Here is a 23,415-nt window from a genome sequence, read left to right as displayed (position 1 = left end):
TTGTTTTCTATTCCATTTTGCAGATTCTTTCCCTTTATCATATTTATCTTTATGAGGACATTTGGCAGCATAATGACCGACTCTACCACAGGCAAAACATTTGAAAGGTAATTTACCTCTAAATCTTCTGGAACCCCGTTGAAGCTTCTTGACAAAGTTTACTTCATCTTCTTCTTCTGAAATATGTCCTGATTCATTAAGTTCTTCTTTTCCTATTGTTGAAGCTTTAAATGTGGCTTCTGTCATATTTGATGGGCCTCCTCTTCTCATCTCAAAGGCAGTTAAGATTCCGTGAAGCTCTGTCATAGTAATAGTCTGTAGATCCTGTTTTTCTTCTATGGCAGATACTTTTGATTCAAATTTAGTAGATAAAGATCTTAAAACTTTTCAACTAAGGTAACTTCCTTTATCTCTTCACCCAAATTCTTCATGCAATTAACAACCTCATCTATACGTAAGAAGTAACTAGCTATACTTTCATCATTGTGCATCTTAAGAGTTTCATATTGAATTTTGAGTTCGCAATTTAGCATGTTTTACCTGAGAGTCTCCTTCGTAGCTTAGAATGATTGTGTCCCATATTTCTTTGGCTGATTTGAGTTGCATAACTTTGACAAACTCTGATTGTGACAGACTTCCCAATAATGTATTGACAGCCTTGGCATTGGTTTCATATTGCTTTTTACTTGTCGTATATGTAGGAATTGTTGATGGAAATGTATATCCTCCTTCCACGATTTCCCAGACATCTGTTCCAAGTGATTAAAGATAGGTTGTGGTTCTTATCTTCCAATAAACAAAGTTGCTCCCATCAAAGATTGGTGGTCTGATGGATCCCCCGCTTTCTTGATTACTCATGATGATGGATCTTCCTTCAAGCGATCAAGCTTCTTCTGAAGGACCTGCTCTGATACCAATTGTTGGAAATAATACTGAGAGGGGGGTGAATCAGTATTTGTAACTCAATAATATTTCATTTCCATAGGCAGATTTGTATACAGTACTTTAGCTAAGTGAACCAGCGTGTACATGCGACTACTATTAAAATAACCACCATATATGCAAAGAACTTTTGATTTACCCAATTTATCATGCATTAAACTTTAACCAATATGTCAGATATTAATTAGACAGTGTAATAAAAGCAGAATAAAGCATTACACATAAGCATCACACATGAACACCAAGATATAAGGTGGAAACCCAATGTGGGTAAAAACCACATACTATTGTCGTCTCTATCTTCTTTTAATAATAAGAAAAATTTGTTTACAATTTGGTACTGGTGCAGACTTATACCAGTATGCAGGCTTCTACCTATAGAAGGCTACAACTTTCTCTCATTTTCCAGCTACTACTAGAAGGGAGCTACAACCCCCTAGCTCTTGTACTAGCCGATATGTTTGCTGGTACATAGGCGCCAACCTATAGAAGGCTATGACCTTCTCTCTTCCTCTAGGGACCACGTTTCATAAATTTTTAGACTGGATCCATCAACAACATCATTCAATATATATCTGCATCAACCAATCACCTTTTGAACCAACCATAGCCAAATCAATCATTCACTTAGACAACCCATCAATCTGATCATTCAGAACACTGCCACTAGAATACAGTAACCAAAACCCAAACCAGAACCCAGAACTTTGCAATAGTAAAGAGAAACGACTGAAACATATTTTATAAGGTATACGCTACTTCCATGTGTCGAAATTGCGTGTACACGTGCTTCTCTCAAAGCCAACCAACGTATACATCTGCAAATATAAATTCAGAGTTCTGCAGCTATTCCAGACTTTAGATATACTCAAATCATATCATTTACAGAATAATATATGCGTCAGTATTCAGATCTAGACTATACATGAGCAAAAACACATAATGATAGTTCATTTTACGCCTTAAAATCCCGATCCATCATTAGATCTTATCCCTCATCATCAGCTAAAGTTCATCATTGGTTCAAAACCAACAATGCACCATAACCCAATAACCTACATACTAGATCTCACACTTCATCAGATATTCGATACTTGCACACCTTGGCCTAATGATCTTCTCCTCCTTTTATAGTTTTAGGCCTTTCTCAATACCATGGACCAAAACCACTTAGGACCAATACCTTGGACCAAATACCTAGGATCAATACCTCAAACCAAATACTTTGAACCAATACCATGGATCAAAATACCATGGACCAAATACTTCGGACCAAAAACTTATTTTTCCAAGGTATACACGCTTTTCCTTCCGTGAAAGTGTGTGTACGTATACGCGACTTGTATACAGCGAACCTGCGTGTATACGCAGCTTGGTCAATGGTGAACCTGCATATACCTCTCTTTCTTCATTCTGTGAATACTGATTTGTAATTCTTTGTTGTTTACCTGCTATACTTCGATCTTTTATCAGAGTGAGTTGCCATCAAGGACAATACCTGTATCATAATGCCAACATTAAATCTATTGAATTTTGAATGGGATATGAAATTCTACTCTCTGCATATGAAGTCCGATGAGGATAGCAACATTCTGAAACATCTTGAAGCAATTAATGGTAATGTTAAAAATTTCAGTAAACGTGGCACTACCATTAATTGCTAACATTTTGGTGCAAATTAAGAGTGAAACTCTCTTTCAAGTAAATTTTTCCAGTCTTACAGGCTTCTAGAAATTTCATTAATTCATAATTGAGCTCTAATTAGGCATTAAAACAAAAACATGTGCGTCACAACACTTAAATCAAGGCAAAATCCAACAAATTTCATTTGGAAACGTGTTGTACAAATGCTAAAACACATTTTAGTTTGTATGAAACATGTTTCCCACATATGAAACATGTTGCAAAGTTCTGATATGGAAACACGACTAGTACCGGGGGGTCGGGGGGGGCACATTCTACAACATATGTTCATGGTAAGCCAAAATCACTTAAGAAATGAAATGGTTAAGTGTAAACCAATTAAAACCCAAAGGATGTAATGGTTTAGTGTAATCCACAAAAGTCGAAGATGTGGTTACACAAGTAAGCCAAAGAAAATCCAAGATGAAGATTGAGTGGAGGTAAAAGGTACAAGTACGAAGGTTTTTAATTCTTGAATTGTTGATGAACCATGTTTAAGAAAAGGTTTCCTAGAGAACTAGCAAACGGAGCAATTGGTGACCTATGTATTCTAGTGGGTGGTGACCTTTCTATGGAAATTCAAAAACCATCGTGTTTATATTTCCAAGTACAACATCCAATTCAAAGAAATTAGAAAGATGAACACCTGAGTTGCATGAAACGCCAAAATGTGAGTTTACGAAATAGGTATGGCTGGAAAAGTGACCCCCAACAAAAGGAAACATAGGGCAAAATATTAAAAACCAAGTCCATATTAACACTCATAGATGATTACATGATGCAAAATCCAAAATGCTTGATGTTGTCATAGGAAGCTCCTCTTGCTGAAGAATGTGCGAGAAATGAGTGCAAGAAAAGAAAGAATGAGACAAATAAATGACATTTTAGAAGGAAACCCAAGTTTATATTAACTCTTACAGATGATTATATGATGCAAAAGTCCAAAATGCTTGATGTTGCTTTAGGAATCTCCTCTTACTAAAGAATGTGTGAGAAATGAGTGAATGAAGTGCTTTTCAATAGAAAGAAAGGGGCTGATAGGGTTTCTAGAGAAATCTAATTTTTTTCTAGAGAATTCTATTTCCAATTTTTTTAATGAAATTAGCCTAAGAGTGACACTAATTTAAATAAATGTTTAATGCCATAGAAGGGATGTTAATTTTTGGTATGTTCTATATGCTTAAGAACAATTTACTTCAATTTCTTTATTAGCCCAATATCAATATGCAGTTTAGCAATCACGTCAGCATGATAGTAAAACGCAGATAGAACATAAACATAAACAGTGGAAGACAAGCCAAGACAAGAGGACACAAGATGTGGCCCCAACCAGGGACAAACCCCAATGTGGGGAAACCCTTGATCAATTCTTCTTATATTCTTCAATATTTCAGCAGAGAGAGTACAAATTTACAAATGTGATTATTTATGACAGCAGCAGTAAAGCCCTAACCAGAAAAGTCAACGCTGGTCACACAGGGCAGAGTTCTTCCTTCAAATAGCTTGGTCAAACCCAGTCAACTTCGGCCTCCAACAGCGAACCCAAACAGTCCAAAACAGTCCAAAAAAGTCCAGTCAAATGCTGGTCAACAAAAGTCAAACTGTGGCCAGATCTAGGGCAGTCAACGCTGGTCAAATGGGAGGTCAAATCACCACAATTTCAGTGCCCAGATCTGCGGCCTGCCAAGAAGAAGGTTCTCACCCAAATCCGCAGTCAAGAAGAGATCAACGCTGGTCAACACAGCCTAAAAGACAGCCTTCTGAAATTCAGTCAACGCAGGTCAACACAACCAAACAGCCAAACAGTAAGTGTCCTCCTTCCTTCGCATGTGTGAGAGATTGCTGCCCAGATTAGCATACCCAATCAAGTGAGGAGAGAGAGATGGGTGAAGATCAGATGATGAAATAATGCCTTGAGGTCTCCTCCTTTTAGATGCAACGTTGAGGATGAACAGGGGGTAAAAATCCCTGTTTTGTTTGCTGGCCAACCTTGACAATTTGTCAATAATACAAATAAATTCATATCTTCATTTTTACATGTTAGAATTGGATGATCTTTAAATCAATCCTACACCTCTCGGAGAGAGGAATCCAAGAAAAATATCAGCTGTCATAAATAAGGTGACCCATATGGAGTTTGGCCCTAGTTGCCAATTTTAACAAGGGACCCGCACCCTTCCGGGCCAATTGAGCAAGCCTGAAACGCCAATTAAACTAGCTTGAATGCCACAGATTTCAGCTGAAACGGCCTTGAAAGGTCAATGATCGTATTGTACGGCATTTCGAAATCGCAAACTGCCATACAGTATGGCCAGCAGCACTTTAGATGTGACTCGACATTTAGACGAGCTTCCAGTACTGGTAAGCTGCCCAAGGAGGCATTCCCTGCAACATAGATGAAAACTAAAGAAAGATTGAAGATGAAGAATGACGAAGATAGAAGATTGTAGAACATTGAGGATGGTTGATAGGACCAATAAAAGGACCAAATATTTAGGAAACCAAAAGAAATGAGAATAGAATCACGAGTATTCGTTAAGGGGAGGTATGAAAGATTAACTCCAACATGTGGTATTGATGCATACATAGTAATAAATGAATGAAGTAGACTATGCATAAAAGTCTATGCATGAATCAAAGATGAGTACAACAAGAGAAGTCAAAAACGATCATCTCATAGAATGGGTTGAGAGATTCAGGGAGAGATTATTGGAAATAGTTGTGGAAATGGTTGAACAGTATATCCCATAATGACTTTTTTATGGTCACCTAAAACTAAATAAAGGGGCCATTTGCACAATACAGATGCACACAGGAATCAACTGATTTAATAGAAACTCCCTTTTGGAGGTTTCTTGAGTGTAAACTCCCTGTGTCCCTTGTTTAATATGTGTTGAGTTTATTTTCTGTTTAATCTTATACCCAACATTGATAGCTGAAGAACAACAGACGCCCAAGCTAATATGGAAAGCATATAACTTGGCACAAATCATCTACCGTGGCTCATGAGGACTAAATGAATGTCATGTGCTGCTTTCTAGGATAGGAGGCAACAGAAATAGGGAGATTCTCAAGTAACAATCAAAATCTGTGCCCATATTGATCTAGCACATAGCATAACTTCCTACTACATTTTAAAATGCAATCTACACTCTGTTAATCTTAAATTTTATTATATATTCACAACTCATGAATTCCTAAGCTTCTATTTCAAACTACAAAGGCTTTACTGTTGATGACTTCACCAGAAATTCATATTTAGTTATTTCAGATTCTCTATTCTTGACAATTGCCATCAGGCATTTAATTTCAAGACAGGAGAATTACCATTACTAGCTCAGCAGAAGTTATACTTACCACAAGGTCCCAAGGGCAGCATATGGCTGCACCTCCAGCTAGTGGAGTATTCTCTCCCTCCTCGCCAAGATATTTCACCTGAAAACTAAAGTGAGCATTAATTAATCAGATACATACAAGATGAAAGTTTACAACTGTCAAAACATATTACAACCTGACACCAATGTTGACATATGTCTGTAGTGACATTTGTCTTTGCTTTTCCTTTTTATTAAATGCATCTTAAATTACATTACTATGCAAAAAAGAGCATCAAGGCGTACAATCAATGAGAATTATACTGACTGTGCCTCCCAATGTAAGCAAGGAGTGTTAGCCCTAATGTCAAGAGAGTATACATCCTTTTGAAAAAATGTCAATTCTAACTAAAGCCATAACTTCCTTTCTTACTCTAAACACTGTTGTCTCTCACATATGAAAAAAGTTAAAACATTGAAAGAATTGTGGAGAGATTTTTCTACAACTTAGAAAAATATTTGATGCTGCAAAAGCACTCTTTAAAGGCATCGGGAGAGCAGATTTAAAAAATGAAATGAAAGATCTTATTCCCATGCCAATTAAATCATGTCTAGGAAATCATGGTTAGACCAACCATATTGCAATTTTGAGGGATGACAATTGTTAAGGTAAACATTACTCGGACAACTGAATTAAGTTCAAGACCAAATTTACATATTCCAGGAGATTTCTAGCTGGTAATTGTCCACATTTACCCATATCATATCACATACATGGCTAAAGTTGGCAAGGTTGATAACAGAGACAGCAATACCAGTATATTTGCACCGATACTTGTCCCAACTGCTAGCAAAGGCGCTTTAGGATGCTCATGATGCACATAAGCAATAATGTTCCGCAGATCTTCTGTCCACCCAGCATTGTAAAAGCGATCTGACTGCCAAAATGAATAAATAACAAAGAAAATAAGGAAACAAGTCAAACAAAACATTTAGAAAGTTGTAGTAAAGCCAATTCTATTGGTGTTGGGGTTACAAACTCAAAATAAATATATCAAAACAAAACCAGTTGAAATAGAAAACTACCATGCAATGAAACCTTCTTTGACTTGTTATTCAAACAAACGTAATAAGAAACAACTTGAAATACGTATGAGCAAGGATTAAAACATCCACCGACTCCATTATTTTACCAAAAACTTGCCCCCACTAGAAAATGCCTTGGTCCTCAAAAATCTTTAGCTATGTTTGCAACTAGTCTTTTGAAAATACATGAAATCAGTATCTTTTCACTGCAATGTGACGTATGGAAAACCAATGACCAGAAGCTTTTGGATTTGGGGAAATGAATTGTCCTACATGTTACCATTAGCACCAAATTACCAATAACTCACCTATGCCTTCAAATACACTTTAGATCTTACCTATAGTTAATGACTCTCCTGGCATTTCAGCCTTTCCTGCCAGACAGGCCAAAGCCTAAAAATGGCACAAATTCAAGAAAATATGATTTCTGCATCTGTCACTGAGGAGAATGACACCCCAAAAACAAGGTGAGAAAGTTTGTCCCCAAGTTAAACACAAGCTAACATTTCTAATGCTGAATCTGATCATTTTCTAGTGATATCTTTCAAAAAACCAATGTTGCTTTTTCCGAACTGTTTCAGATATTCTGCAAACAGATGTCAATGTTGCAGGGAAGTTCTTCAACATGGTCAATGGATTTGAACGAACACACTTCTTGTCTCCTCCCAATGGGTCGAGGGTTTATTCGCGGAGAATTCAGAAAAGCCTTCTTGCTGTTTGGATTGAGTTTCCCTGCCGCCCAACCCAATTCTGGCTGTTTCTGGATTGCTTACACGACTCTCAAGAAAAATCTCCTGCCATGAGCCTGAGTGAACGTATAGCCCCAGCCTTAACTGTAGAATCCATGTACAGATCAACCTTTCTAAGCACTTAAGAAATTTGGAGCTATACATGTTCGGAAGAAGATCTTTGATAACCTGATAGGGTATTAATATTTTTCAAATACCTGCATCTGATATCAGAGTCCTTATTATCAAATCAAGGACTATCCATTAATGGCTAGGAATTCCCCGAAACCCTTCAACCCTCAAGCCCAACAAGATCCTCAGGCTCTACAAGCTCCGACACCAACCAGGAATGTTGGATACTGGTCGCGAGTAAGAATTCCTCGACAGACCAGGCACCCAAGCCCAACCAACCACTACCTATCAACCTAAACCTGGCATGCATGAAATTAAAGTTTACATGTAGGCATCGCATATATCACCGAAGGGTGCTAGTGCTAGCATACAGGGAATCCGACACCCACCCAACAATAACAGGCAGGCTTGACCACCACCATTTCATCTGCACTTGTAGAGAGGTACCCCTGGTTAGGCAGGCGAACCACCAGCTAGAAAGCCTGGAACATGGAATGATTGCTTTATGCCGTCTTTGACTGTAGTCTCCAATGCCTATGAGGCAGTGAAAGATATGAAGGGAGAGGATACTAGCATAGGTTGCAAGGAACCTTATATTTCTCAGCCCATATAAAGATTTTATAATAGAGAATTGGGGTCCTCAAAAAGGTGCAGTTCAAATGATCCCTCTATCAACTCAGTATGTAGATTTACTCTGTTTGCAAGAAGCAGATATTACAGGGTATTTGTTGAAGACTACAAATTTAATATTGGTGGATGCCAAGTTTTTACGACATCATGTGAGGACTGTAAGGATGTACAACCATTCTTCTCTCTCCAAAACACTCTCCAAATGACATTAATCAGCAGCTGCCAGCAACTTGGTGTTGACACCTGCACTATGTGTGCGGACGATGAATATGGCTAACTCCCTCCCCCACTTGCACCAATTGCATCTTAGGTCAAACTATGTTTCATCATTTGATTCTTCACTTTCTAATGTTTTCCTTCTTGGGAATCACCAACTTGTATGCCATTTTATTTCAGACGGCATTCAGTATTCAATTTCAATTCATGTAGGGGTGCTTTTTGCACCCCTCTTTTGCTTGGGTTTAATTGTTGTTTGTAGTAATAAGTCCCTTTGATCTATATTGGTATTTAGTAGACATCAAAGCAAATTTCATATCTAAACATTCCACAGTTGATCATTGTATAACTTTAAGGCACATCATTGAAAAAATTTGAGAGAAAAAGGAAGAACTTTTTTGTTGTTTTGTTGATTTCAGAAAAGCATTTGACACAGTTCCTAGGGATAAGCTTTGGCACAGAATGGAGGAACTTGGGGTTCCTAAACATTTGAGAGAAATTGTGCATAGGTTGTATGAAAAGGTCAAAGACAAAATTAGAACTTCAGCAGGCATTTCTGAAAGTTTTAGAAGCGATATCGGGGTCAAGCAAGGTTGCCCATTGTCTACTACCCTTTTTGGTTTATATATCAACAAGCTTGAGGAGTGGTTAAATTCGCAAGGGAGTGATGGTATCCATTTGGGAAAGTTTGTTATAAGGCTTTTTTTGTATGCAGATGACCTTATTCTGATTGCTAAATATACCCTTGGTTTGCAAGAGCACTTACTATCCCTTGAACATTTTTGTAGAAGGGTGGGGATATCCGCAAGTCAATATTAGCAAAACAAAAGTAGTGGCTTTCTCTAAACAAGAAAACATAACCATCGTAAGTTCTACTTTGAAGGCAGCATTTTGGAAGAAGTTGCGGATTAATGATACCTTGGAAGTGACTTCAACAAAAATCTAAGCAGGAATCGCTGTAGAAAGAAAAGAACTTTGGGGTGTTGGAAAGCATTTTATGCTTTTCAAAATAGGTGTAGAGAGGGAGAGTTATGGGACTGAGAAACCACTCAAACTCTTTTTGGGCTTCTAGTGATTCTGATGATTCTCTATGGTTGTGAACTGTGGGCCAATAGTACATCTGACATGCAGTGAAAACAAATTGAGAAAATTCAGAGGTGTTTGATTACAAACAAATTCAAAATTAAAAGTGCAGTTCCTTATGCTATCTTGTTAAGTGAAACAGGGGTTGCTCCTATTGAAGAAATTGTTATGGCGCGAGTCATAAGGAATCTAAAAAAAATAGAGCAAATGGAAGAGGGTAGATGGCCTAAGGTTGCCTTTAATGACATATTGTGCAAAAGAAAGAAGACTTGGATGCAGCGAAATAACAAATGGTTTAGTAAATGGGGTATTTGCTTGAACACGTGTCCCATAAGCAGTGAAGAGATAAAATCTTTTGTTATGGATAAGTTCCACAAGCGTACTTGGGATAAGGAGCTAGGGAGAAAAAAAAAATACTATATTGAAGTGTTTAATCCCACTCATAATCATCAACAAAAAGCGTACATAGAGGCCAATATTTCTTGGAGAGCCAAAATTCTTATTGCTCAGTTAAGGACTAATTCTCATCAACTTCGTTGTGAAACAGGGCGCTGGAAAAGGCCAAAAGAAGTGTGGGAGGAAAGAGTATGTATTTTTTGTTATTCCGGAAAAGTGAAACCAGAAAAGCACTTCATTTTAGAATGTGAGGCCTTCCAAGACAACTAGGAAAGTTAAGCAGATATTTTGGCAGCTAGCTCTTTGGATAATCTATTTAGCAAGGGGTTTGTCGAGACGTTGGGAGTGTTTATTGTGAGGCTTCACAGGAAAAGGGCCAAATACATCAACCAGATGAAAAAGCAATCTGTCCCATAGGTCATCTTTAGCCTCGTGGACATTAAAATAACTTTCTTTCTTTTCTTTCTATTTCAAATTTCTCCTTGGCATGTTACATGCTTTTCAGTTTGCGGGTTAGACACCTAAGAATAGGGCTTAGACAGAGAGGCTTATATAGAGACTATTAAACCTAGATGGTCATATGTTAGAGGTGGAAAATTATATGCCTCCAATGACACAATGAGAGAACCACGCTTTAGCATTGGATGGCCAATGAATTACTAGAGGCTAACTAGCTAGTATGATGTGACTTTAATATAATAAATTCACCACCAAATAAGGCTTGCTCCATTGTAGATGGTGTAGTTGGGAAATAGAAGCCTGGCTCAACTTTAGGTCAAGCTCGAGTTTATATGATTACAATATATATAGGAAAAGTTAAGTCACTAGGATTTGAAATCGGAAAAGGATCCATCATATTTTTGAAAATGCAAGATCTAAATACAACATAAAAATGATACACAAAACAATATAAATATATTTTTTATAATTTAAAAAAAAAAATTAAATATATGAAACTTTTTAGATATATAACTTTTATATAAATTTGTATATCTATCAATTATTTTATATAATTTAAATTATATACTTCAATAAAACTAAAGTTTATAGTCTTATAGATTGTCGCATAAAATAAAGTTTAAACTAAAATATATAAATATAAAATTTTAACTAAAATATGTACATATATGAAAAAAATTGGAACTTCAATGAATATCATAATGTTAAGTTAATATAAATATTTTTTTTAACTTAACTAATTTCAATTTTCGGTTTTGTTGTAACATAGATTGTTTTGATAAGTTAGATGTTTTTATTTAAAAAAAAATGTGCAAATAAAAGAAAAAGGGATATAAAAAAAATGTATAAAAGAAAGGATGAGAAAAGGCAAAATAGAAAAAATAGAAAGAAAGGAAAATTTGAAAAAAAATAAAAAATATGATAAAATCCCAAAATATAGCGTGCTAATTGAATTTTTCTTGAGAAGGTGAGTGAGGGGTCTAGCAATGCGACCATAATTGCAGAAAAATTTGTGATAGTAGCTTGTGAGACCCAAGAATCCTCTCAAACTCTTCAAGGTCTTTGGTTGGGGCCAATCCTGCATTGCCTGGATCTTTTTGGGATCCACCCTCACACCTTCATGCCCCACAATGTGGCCCAAATACTCAACTTCTTCCATGCCAAAAGAGCATTTGAACAATTTGACAAATAAGTTATGCTTTCGGAGCAGTTGCAAGTGCAGGTCTACATGTTGACGATGTTTTTTCCAGGCAAGGCTGTAGATGAGAATGTCATCAAAGAAAACGAGGACAAATTTTCTGAGATATGGTTTGAGCAGGTGATTCATGAGTCTCTGACAAGTGGATGGAGCATTACAGAGACCAAATGGCATGACCAGGAATTCATAATGTCCTTCATGAGTTTGGAAAGCAGTCTTGGGAATGTCTAATTCTTTCATGCATATTTGGTGATAAGCCGAGCGAAGATCTAGTTTAGTAAAGAATTGAGCACCATTTAGTTCATCCAGCAAATCATCAACAACCGGTATAGGAAATTATCTTTGACTGTGAGCTTATTGAGGGCCATGAAGTCTAGACACATGCGCCATTCCCCATCTTTCTTGAGCACCATGACCACAGGTGACAAATAAGGAGTGATGCTAAGACGAATGACACCGACGTCCAGGAGTTCCTTGATGAATTTTTCAATTTCATTCTTTTGGGCAAAAGGATATCTATATGGGTGCACATTCAGTGGTTGTGCCCCTAGAACCAAAGTGATGTTATGATCATGTTCCCCTCTAGAGGGTGGAAGCTCGTTAGGTTTCTCAAAGACCTGTGGGTGGCGGTTTAAGACCTGTTGCATCTCAGGATCAATATGAAGAGTAGTGGGCTCGATGGCCTGGATGGCATTAAATTGGGCAATAACTCCATGATGACCCTTTTTCAACAACCTTTCCATTCAATGCGAGCTGATAATAGAAGGAGCACCTGCCTGGAGTCCACGGAGGGTATGCATGTGGTCATTCTGCTTAAAGCCCATATATAACTCCTGGAAATCCATTGTGATTGGGCCTAGTGTGCGGAGCCATTTAGCACCCAAGACAATGTCACAACCACCCATGTTGATGGCAAACATGTGGGTCTTTAGGTGGTAATCTCCCATCCGAAGTTTGATATTTTCACAACAGCCTTCACATTTCATTATCCCCTCATCAGCAATCTGGACCTGGAAATTAGAGGCTACTCTGACAAAACAATGAACGGCTTTGGCGACTCTCTGATGGATAAAGTTATGTGTGTTGTCACTATCAATCAATACTACTACAGGGCAATGTTTAATAAAACCTCTGATTTTGAGAGTTTGGGGAGCAGAAATGCCTACCAAAGCATGGAGCAAGATAACTTGTTCTTCTGACGTAGCTAGGAGCTCATTGTCTTACTGGTTGTCCTCATCTTCCTCCTCTAGTCCCTCAAAGGGTGGGGCTTCCTCAGATGAGTTGTGACCAGTAACATCAATTTGAAAGAATTTGGGTTCCTTACATTTATGCCTCGAGGGGTATTTGTCATCACAATAGTAACACAATCCTTGCTTTCTTGTTTCAGCCATTTCTGCGAGGGACACCTTTTGAACCTTAAGTGTTTGGGTAGTGCCCTGAGCTTGGGAGGGGCATTCCTTGGCTATGAAATTTGGACAAGGCGACTGGCAGCTAAAGCACGTTCCACTTCGATAGCCTTTGTGCAAGCTTCCATCCATGTGGATGGGTGGGGCATCCGAACGTGGGTTTGGATGGCTTCATTGAGACCACTTATAAAACATTCCGAGTAGAATTCATCTCCCAGAGCTGTTGTGCGGATGGCCAATGTCCCAAAGGCTGTAATATCATCATTTATTGTGCCTGCCTGTTGGACCTTAGTAAGATGACCCAAAAAATCAAATTCGCGGTCAAAGCGGTCACAAATGGATTTTTCGAATGCCTACCAAGTAATTTTCCCCAGATAGCATTTCTGATGCCACTGCCACCATTGCCATCTCTCTTTGTCCAAGTAAAGGCCTCCCACACGTAGTTTAGTTTCATCATCTACTATGTTATTCAGACTGAATCTGTTATCTATATCATTGACAATGGTCTTTGGTAACCCATGCAATCTGAAGACCTCCTTGAAAAATAGTTCGGCCACCTACGAAGCTGAATATTTTGCCAGTCTATTGCAACATATATGCAATCTTTTCCCCGCGCCGGAAGTAAGCCAATGATAAATACCATGGAAATACTCTCCCACTTCTACCCGGGTATGGGGAGGTGTTGTAGCAACCCTACTAGATGAGTGTGATTTGTTTTGTTTTGTTAGCAAGTGTTGCACTCCCTCATAAATCTCAACACATTCATTTTGAGCTCTTTTTGAGTAAACCTCTCACTAATCTTCCTGTAGGTCTTTCAATATCCTAGATGTCCTACTAAGGGTGAGTTGTGAGTTGTTTGCATAATTCTCTCTTTGAGTTTTGATTCTAACACAAGATAAATCTGGTCCTTATAGTAAATAATGTCATTCATAACCAGTACCTGTCGTCATGGACCAACCCCTCTAGAATCTCATGAGCAAATTTATTCTTCGAATACTCCACCAGCGACAGTGACTTCCAATCTTTTGTCATCTCTATGAGTGAGAAAGTGGGAGGCATCCTCGATAGAGCATCAGCCACTATTTTGTCCTTGACCTTGATGTACTCTATCTCAAAGTCATAGGCCTACAAATTTCTTATCCACTTTTGTTGCCTCTCACTTAGTTCTTTTTGCTCCATGAGGAACCTCAGGTTGTTATAGTATGTTTTTACTTTAAATCAGTTTCCCACCACATACTGCCAGAAATTGGCCAATGCATGCATTATGGCCAACATCTCCTTGTCATAGATTGAATAGTGCAACTCATAATCTTTGAGCTTGTGACTTTCGAACGCTATGGTGTGTTGATTCTGCATGAGAATTGCTCTTGTTCCTGTCCTCGAAGCGTCGCATTCCAGCACAAATGGTCGGGTGAAATCTGGTAAAGAAAGCACGTGGCATGTGCTCATCACCTCCTTCATCCTCTCGAATGTTTCTTGTGCTTTCTCTGACCAACTGAAGGCTCCCTTCTTAGTGAGGTCTGTAAGAGGAGTTATTAACTGCGAAAACCCCTTAACAAATTTCCTGTAGTAAGTGCAAAGACCAAGGAAGCTCTTCAGTTTTGTGACATACTTTGGGATGGGCCACTGAATGGTTGCACGCATTTTCTCCTAATGCACCTGTACCACATCATGACCAATCACATGCTCGAGATAGAGTATCTTTGTCATGCCAAATTCACACTTGGACTCCTTTGCATATAACTCCTCCTCTAGAATTCCCAGCACCTCATCGAAGTGCCCTAAGAGGTCTTCCCATGTCTTGTTGTAGACCAATATGTCATCGAAGAAGACCAGCAAGTACATCCGCAACTATTTATTGAACAAATGGTTCATACAGGATTGGAAAATTGTGGGAGCGTTGGTTAGCCCAAATGGCATAATCAAAAACTCATAGTGCCCATAGTGGCACCCAAAAGTTATCTTCGAGATGTCTTGCTCCCAAACCCGAATGTGATGATAGCCAGAACAAAGATCAACATTGAAAAAATATGTGGCCCCTTTCAACTCATCCATCAGCTCATTGATCTTGCGAATAGGATAACAGCGCTTAGTTGTTCTCTTGTTGAGAGCCTAGTAGCCTATACACATCCGCAAGGTGTCATCCTTCTTCTTAGCCATCAAACCGAAGAAGCGAACGGACTAGAGTTCGATCGGATATGACCCAACCTCAACAGCTCCTTTATGGCCTTCTATATCTCATCTTTATAAACCTTGGGATGTCGACAAGAACTGGTTATCACTACCTGCACACTTTCCTCAAGCTCTATGACATACTCAAAACCTCTGTCTAGTGGTCTACTTAGAGGAATGTCAATAAATACATTTTGATGCTTACGAAGTAATTCCTTAATGTCGTTTGAGTGTTGTTGTGGCCAGTGTTAATAATATCGTTGAAATATCAGCGATATTTGAAAATAACGCAATATTTTCAGCAAGCTGAAATATCGCCAAGGAAATATCGCAATATTTTCTTCCCTAAAAATATCGTGATATTTCGAAAATATTGTCGATATTTCAGCAAAATCAAAAAATCGTCAAGCAAGTTGCTCGCAGCTAGAAAATGCAATTTGGTCATTTCATTTGCTCATTTTGGTTACTGAGTTTTCGAGAAGGAAGGGGAAGAGCTTTGTGGTGGTTGTCAAGGAGGGATTGAGGATCAAACAGCCATTATCACCACCAACTAAGAATTTTTTGTGGATCAAAGATTAAAGAACAGTGAGAAAAACTTCATTTCTCCCATTAACAGGTATGCTATTAAAAACCCCTATGTTAATGACTTTTTTCATAGATTTAAGGTTATGCTTGCTTGCCTCTTTGCCTACCAACATTTTGCTTCTTTTTTTGCCATTTGCTATGATTTTCATGCCCATGAGCCAATGCAAGGATTTTCTCCATATTTGGATAGCAAGTTTCATTTTATTTTAACTTTCTTATGCACCCTCTTATTGCCATTTTTCATTCACATTGCAAATAATGTAGTAAAAAAAAAAATTTTTTAAAATGAGGTGGTTATTACTTCTTTTTTTTTGTATGGGTGTTTAATGCCAATTTTTTGTTTTTTTGGTGCCCTAGGTTTGAATTAGTTCACTACAAATATGCCAAAAACCTTTGTCCCATTTTGGGAGTAAGGGAACTTGATGGTGGAGCAAATCAAGCATATCTATCATGCAAATTGTGTGGGACCAAGATGACAGGAGGGGTTACGCGATTGAAATACCATCTGGTTAGACTCCCTGGCCATGATGTTGGGCTTTGTACGGTTTCTAGTGCGAAGTTTATACAAAAAGCTCTTGAAGCAATTGATGAAAGAGACAAAAAGAAGGAAGAGGCAGAAAGAAACAAGGTTGAACATATTATGCTCTTGACCTATGAGAAAAAGCCAGAATACCAAATATACAAAGAAATACAACCGAAAACACAAAACAAAACGAGAAATAACAACAACTATTTTATTATTCAGAGATGAAAGCAATGTTCACTTGCTTCTTCGAGGGGGCAACCTCCAGTAGAGCAGAGCTTGATTACAAAATAAAACATGATGCTCCTCAATGAGCAGTCTCTATCCTTTATATAGGATTCATACATGCAATACCATGGGTCAGTACCATGGTTCTCTTAATACCATCTATCTAATACCATGGCCCATTTGCAACTAACTGTGGTCCCTTTCTTTTAGTGCGGGTCGACCACTTACAATTATTAATATAGGCCTTCTTGACTCTTTAACTAACTATAACTATGACTCAACCCTATTACATAAATAAGGGGATTAGGGTTGGACCCTAACATGCCCTCCACCATAAAAACAGCGTTGTCCTCAAGGCTGAAGCTGCGGAAACTGTTGACGAATAGCGGTTGGTTCCTAGATCGCATCTTCTGGAGAGGTGTCTTTCCACTTGACGAGGACTTCCTTGATCGTGCGGTCGTGCAAATGTCGTTCTCGCGTGTCAAGAACCTATTCAGGTTGGAGCCAGAGTGAACCTTCTTCGTCCAATTCAGGTAAACTGGTTTGAATTCTGCAATTGTTCCCCACCACTTTCTTGAGGCATGATACATGGAAAACGGGATGGATTCTTGTAATTGCGGGCAAAGCTAGCTTGTAGGCTACTTCTTCTCCAATGCGCTAAAGTATTTGATAAGGTCCGTAGAAATTTGGAGATAATTTCTGACAGCCCTTGTCTTTGAGTGATGTTTGCTTGTATGGTTGCAGCCTCAAGAATATATGATCCCCTTCTTGAAATGTGCACTCTGAACGACGTTGGTCTGCCTGTTGCTTCATGCGATTCTGAGCTTGATGGAGATTATCTTTGAGACGGGCTAGCATGGTTGCACGGTTCTGTAGGAGTTAATCCACTGCTTGCACCTTAGAGCATCCAAGGATATAAGAAGTAGGTGAAGGGGGAGTTGACCATACACTGCTTCATATGGAGTCATTTTGGTGGCAGCATGATAGTTAGTATTATACCACCATTCAGCTAGATGTAACCACTATACCCATTGATGTTGCTTTTCTGAAGTGAAGCACCTGAGTTAGGTCTCCAAACATTTGTTGACTGCTTTAATTTGACCATCAGTTTGGGGATTATAGGAAGTACTTAGTTGGATTTGGGTTCCTTGTAGCTTGAAAAGTTCTTGCCAAAAGTCACTGGTGAAGATCGGGTCATGATCAGATACAATTGAAGTGGGCATGCCAGGCAGTTTGGAGATCTGGCCCATGAAAGGTTGAGCCACCAAAGTGGGGGTAAATGGGTGGGGTAGGGTGCAAAAATGAGCATACTTAGAAAGTTTGTCCACAACCACCATGATGACTGACTTGTTGCCTGACTTCGGAAGACCAATAATGAAATCCATAAAAACATCCGTCCAGATTGAGGCAGGGATGGGCAATGGTTGTAAGGTGCCTGGGGACTTGACTATTTCTCCTTTGTGGTGTTGACACACATCACATTCAGCTACAAAAGTAAGAATGTTAGTTTTCATGCCTGTCCAAAAGAAGGAACGACGAGTGCGAGCATAAGTCTTCTGAAAGCCTGCATGGCCTGTAGTGGGAGATGAGTGCAACTCTACCAAAATGTGCATTTTGAGGGTGGATGTCGGTGATATCACTACTCTATCCTTGTAGTGAAGAATCTCATCCTTCCAAGAGTAGCCCACTGTGGAATTAGGATATGCTCGCAAGTTATTAATGAGTTGGTGGAGAGAAGGATGTGAAAACCATTCCTTGCAGGCTTCTTCAATCCAATCTGGAATGGGAAGAGAGATTGCTAGCAGGGTATTGTCATCCTCAAATTGGTGTAACAAAGCATCCGCTACTACATTTTCGCGTGCTTTCTTGTAAATTATCTCATAATCATATCCCAGCATTTTGGCCAGCCATTTATTTTGTTGTGGCGAGGATAGACGTTGCTCCAAAAAATATTTGAGGCTTTGATGGCCTGTGTAGATTTGGAAACACCGCCCCAAAAAGTATGGTCGCTAGGTATCTACTGCATGTAAGATGGCCATCATCACCTTCTCATAGGTAGATTGTCCCAGATGTTTCCCACTTAGTTGTTGGCTGGTGAAAGCCAAGGGTCAACCTTCCTGCATTAAGATAGCCCCAATACCCATACCTGAAGCATCACATTCAATCACAAAAGATTTGGTGAAGTCAGGTAGTGCCAATACGGGAGTGGAACACATGGCCTGTTTGAGAGCCATAAACGCCTGTTGTGCTTCATCAGTCTAGAGGAATGAATTTTTCTTAAGAAGGTGAGTGAGGGGTCTAGCAATGCGACCATAATTGCGGAAAAATTTGCGATAGTAGCCTGTGAGGCCCAAGAATCCTCTCAAACTCTTCAAGTTCTTTGGTTGGGGCCAATCTTGCATTGCCTGGATCTTTTTGGGATCCACCCTCACACCTTCACGCCCCACAATCTGGCCCAAATACTTGACTTCTTCCATGCCAAAAGAGCATTTGGACAATTTGACAAATAATTTATGCTTCCGGAGCAGTTGCAAGTGTAGGTCTACATGTTGAAGATGTTTTTTCCAGGTGAGGTTGTAGACGAGAATGTCATCAAAGAAAGCAAACACAAATTTTCTAAGATATGGTTTGAGCAGGTGATTCATGAGTCTCTGACAAGTGGATGGGGCATTACAGAGACCAAATGGCATGACCAGGAATTCATAATGTCCTTCATGAGTTTGGAAAGCAGTCTTGGGAATGTCTAATTCTTTCATGCGTATTTGGTGATAAGCCGAGCGAAGATCTAGTTTAGTAAAGAATTGAGCACCATTTAGTTCATTCAGCAAATCATCAACAACCGGTATAGGAAATTATCTTTGACGGTGAGCTTATTGAGGGACCTGAAGTGTGGACACATGCGCCATTCCCCATCTTTCTTGAGCACCATGACCATAGGTGACAAATAAGGAGTGATGCTAAGACGAATGACACCGACGTCCAGGAGTTCCTTGATGAATTTTTCAATTTCATTCTTTTGGGCAAAAGGATATCTATATGGGTGCACATTCGGTGGTTGTGCCCCTAGAACCAAAGTGATGTTATGATCATGTTCCCCTCTAGAGGGTGGAAGCTCGTTAGGTTTCTCAAAGACCTGTGGGTGGCGGTTTAAGACCTGGGTGGCGGTTTAAGACCTGTTGCATCTTAGGATGAATATGAAGAGTAGTGGGCTTGATGGCCTGGATGGCATTAAATTGGGCAATAACTCCATGATGACCCTTTTTCCACAACTTTTCCATTCGATGCGAGCTGATGATAGAAGAAGCACCTACCTGGAGTCCACGGAGGGTATGCATGTGGTCATTCTGCTTAAAGCTCATATATAACTCCTGGAAATCCATTGTGATTGGGCCTAGTGTGCGGAGCCATTCAGCACCCAAGACAATGTCACAACCACCCATGTTGATGGCAAACATGTGGGTCTTTAGGTGGTAATCTCCCATCTGAAGTTTGATATTTTCACAGCGGCCTTCACATTTCATTATCCCCCCATCAGCAATCTGGACCTGGAAATTAGAGACTGCTTTGACAAAACAATGAACGGCTTCGGCGACTCTATGATGGATAAAGTTATGTGTGCTGCCACTATCAATCAATACTACTACAAGGTAATGTTTAATAAAACCTTTGATTTTGAGAGTTTGTGGAGCAGAAATGCCTACCAAAGCATGGAGCAAGATAACTTGTTCTTCTGACGTAGCTAGGAGCTCATTGTCTTGCTGGTTGTCCTCATCTTCCTCCTCTGGTCCCTCAAAGGGTGGGGCTTCCTCAGATGAGCTATGACCAGTAACATCAATTTGAAAGAATTTGGGTTCCTTGCATTTATGCCTCGGGGAGTATTTGTCATCACAATAGTAACAAAATCCTTGCTTTCTTCTTTCAGCCATTTCTACGGGCGACCCCCTTTGAACCTTAAGTGTTTGGTTAGTGCCCTAAGCCTGGGAGGGGCGTCCCTTGGCCATGAAATTTGGACAAGGCGACTAGGCAGCTAAAGCACGTTCCACTTCAATAGCCTTTGTGCAAGCTTCCATCCATGTGGATGGGTGGGGCATCCGGACTTGGGCTTGGATGGCTTCTTTGAGACCACTTATAAAACATTCCGAGTAGAATTCATCTCCCAGAGCTACTGTGCGGATGGCCAATGTCCCAAAGCCTTTAATATAGTCATTTATTGTTCCTGTCTGTTGGACCTCAGTAAGACGACCCAAAAAATTAGATTCGCAGTCAAATTGGTCACAAATGGATTTTGCAAACGCCTGCCAAGTAATTTTCCCTGGATAGCATTTCTAATGCTACTGCCACCATTGCCATCTCTCTTAGTCCAAGTAAAGGCCTCCCACACGTAGTTTAGTTTCATCATCTACGATGTTATCCAGACTGAAATATTGTTCCATTTGTGCTACCCATACTGCCGGATTAGAGCCATCAAATTTGTACATGTCCAACTTGGGTGGTCGAGGGTGGGAAGGTTGATGATTTCCATGGAAGTGAAGGTGATGGCTAGATTCTCCTTCAAGGTCTTCATTAAAACCATGTGCCTTTGATTGCAACGCCGACTAGCCCCTTGTGAATGTGGCCATGAATGTTTGCATCTGGTCCTGTAAAGAAGCCAACTGTTTTTCAATGGTCTCAATCTTCTCGTTGGCCATGGCTTGAACTCTGGTTTCTACCATACACAAATCCGGGTCACTTTTGTAGTTACTTTGAAAAAATTTGGGACCACCTGAAAATTGAAGCTGACAAGTGAATGGTACCACCTCGCTCAACTTGTCCTCCTGATTCTTATGGGCGAAGTCTCTTATAAGCATCCCAAGAAAACCTCAGATTGTTGAATGTGAGTTTTACTCCCTGCTTATCAATACTGCAGTGGCCAATTTCCAGGAAAGCTAATCTTGCCCAATGTCCTGCGAGAATCGCCCCAAGGTATAGGAGCCACAAGCATCCCTGCACAAATGGTCAGATTTGCCTGTAAAACCCTCAACTGTTGAATGTGAGTTGGACTGCGGCGACGACAAAACCCCGACTACTAGATCTGAATGGTAGTGAGGCAGTAGACCCTAAACTGGTGGATCTGATTGCTGCAGCAGCGATAAAACCCCAACTGCTAGATCTGATCTGGAAAAGAAGATAATCGGCGATCTTCAGAGAGACGAGGGAACTATGGTCTCAAGGAGTGTCAAGTGCTACAAATCACAATATACATAAGGGTCCAACAGTAGTACTCAGCCCAATATTTTAGGACACTAACTTAGGAGGATCAACCATACCCTTAGTCGTACTACCCAACTACCCTATCGTACGCGCGAGTAATCTCCCCAAGTGTTATTCTCGGTGTACTGTAGCAGCAAGACGACCGATGGTTTATCTATGGTGAGGTATATCCAGAGGGTATGTGGAAGACAGTCTGTGGAAGGTTCTGTCTAATGCGCTACTACTCGAAGGGGTACCCACAGGGGTTACAAGGGAGTCCAAAAAGCGTGACCACCTCTTGTATTTCCTGCATGCATGCCTCCCCAAATCCGCAGTTTTATGCGCTCAATGACAGATCCTATGGTTTAAAGACGTCAGAACACATCTCTAGCCTAAAAAAAAATCTGCTAAAATATGGAGATACCACCGGCCCTGAAAAGCACTCTGACACCACTTGTTATGTTGTTGACCTGTGAGAAGATGCCAGAATACCAAATATACGAAGAAATACAACCCAAAACACAGAACAAAACAAGAAATAACAACAAGTATTTTATTATTCAGAGATGATAGAAATGTTCACTTGCCTCTTCGAGGGGGCAACCTCCAGTAGAGCAGAGCTCGATTATAAAATAAGACACGACGCTCCTCAATGGGGAGTCTCTATCCTTTATATAAGATTCATACATGCAATACCATCGATCGGTACCATGGTTCTCTTAATACCATCTATCTAATGCCATGGCCCATTTGCAACTAACTGTGGTCCCTTTCTTTAAATGCCGGTCAACCACTTACAATTATTAATATGGGCTTTATTGACTCTTTAACTAACTATAACTATGACTTGACCCTATTACATAAATAAGGGGGTTAGGGTTGCACCCTAACAGAACGTGCAGTTAAATCTTTCGGGATATCTTCTTCTAATTTTGAGACTGAGGGTAGTGGGAGGGGAACCTACTAGTGCTAATGTTATTGGAAGTGGGAGGTCATCTTTTTTTGTTCCATAAACATCGCATGGAGCACAACCTTCCATAGAGTCAGTTGTTAAAAAAAGAGAGAAGAAAGAGGTAGATAGAGTTATGTGGAGTTGTCTTTTCTCGAGAAACTTACCTCTCAACATCACCAAAACCAATCCATTTTGGCAGCCAATGTGTGATGTTATTGTTGTTGTGGGCCCAGGGTACAAAAGTGCTACATATGAGGAGTTGCGGGGGACAATCCTTCAAGCAAAAAAGTAGGACATCAACTCTAGATTGGCGGAGTTGAAACAGACATGGGAAGTGTCTGGATGCATGGTGATGTCTGATGGTTGGACAGATAGGAAGGTTAGGACCCTTCTAGATTTCTTGGTATATTGTTGTTAAGTTTTAGGTATGTTCTATGCTGAGAGCAAATTTAC

General features: G+C 39.6%; 1 protein-coding gene across 3 annotated transcripts in view; it reads right to left on the bottom strand.

The window, feature by feature from the left end:
• The window catches only part of LOC149213932 (medium-chain fatty acid ethyl ester synthase/esterase 2-like), a 424,233-nt gene that overhangs the window by 167,563 nt on the left and 233,255 nt on the right, over positions 1-23,415 (bottom strand). For 2 of the 3 annotated variants that reach the window (XM_089392144.1, XM_089392146.1), the window contains 2 exons: positions 6,714-6,877; positions 5,983-6,067 (listed from right to left, as the gene is read on the bottom strand). In XM_089392144.1, coding sequence (XP_089248270.1) covers positions 5,983-6,067; positions 6,714-6,877 — 249 coding nt within the window. The remainder of the gene's footprint in view (positions 1-5,982; positions 6,068-6,713; positions 6,878-23,415) is intronic. The other variant, XM_089392145.1, reaches the window with a different exon arrangement.

This window comes from Pinus tabuliformis, chromosome 1_1, assembly GCF_031772625.1.
Source record: "Pinus tabuliformis cultivar Carrire ecotype Pingquan chromosome 1_1, CPIR1, whole genome shotgun sequence".
Lineage (NCBI taxonomy): Eukaryota > Viridiplantae > Streptophyta > Pinopsida > Pinales > Pinaceae > Pinus > Pinus tabuliformis.
The sequence above is the reverse complement of the archived record's forward strand: the minus strand, read 5'-3'. Positions and strand labels throughout refer to the sequence as shown.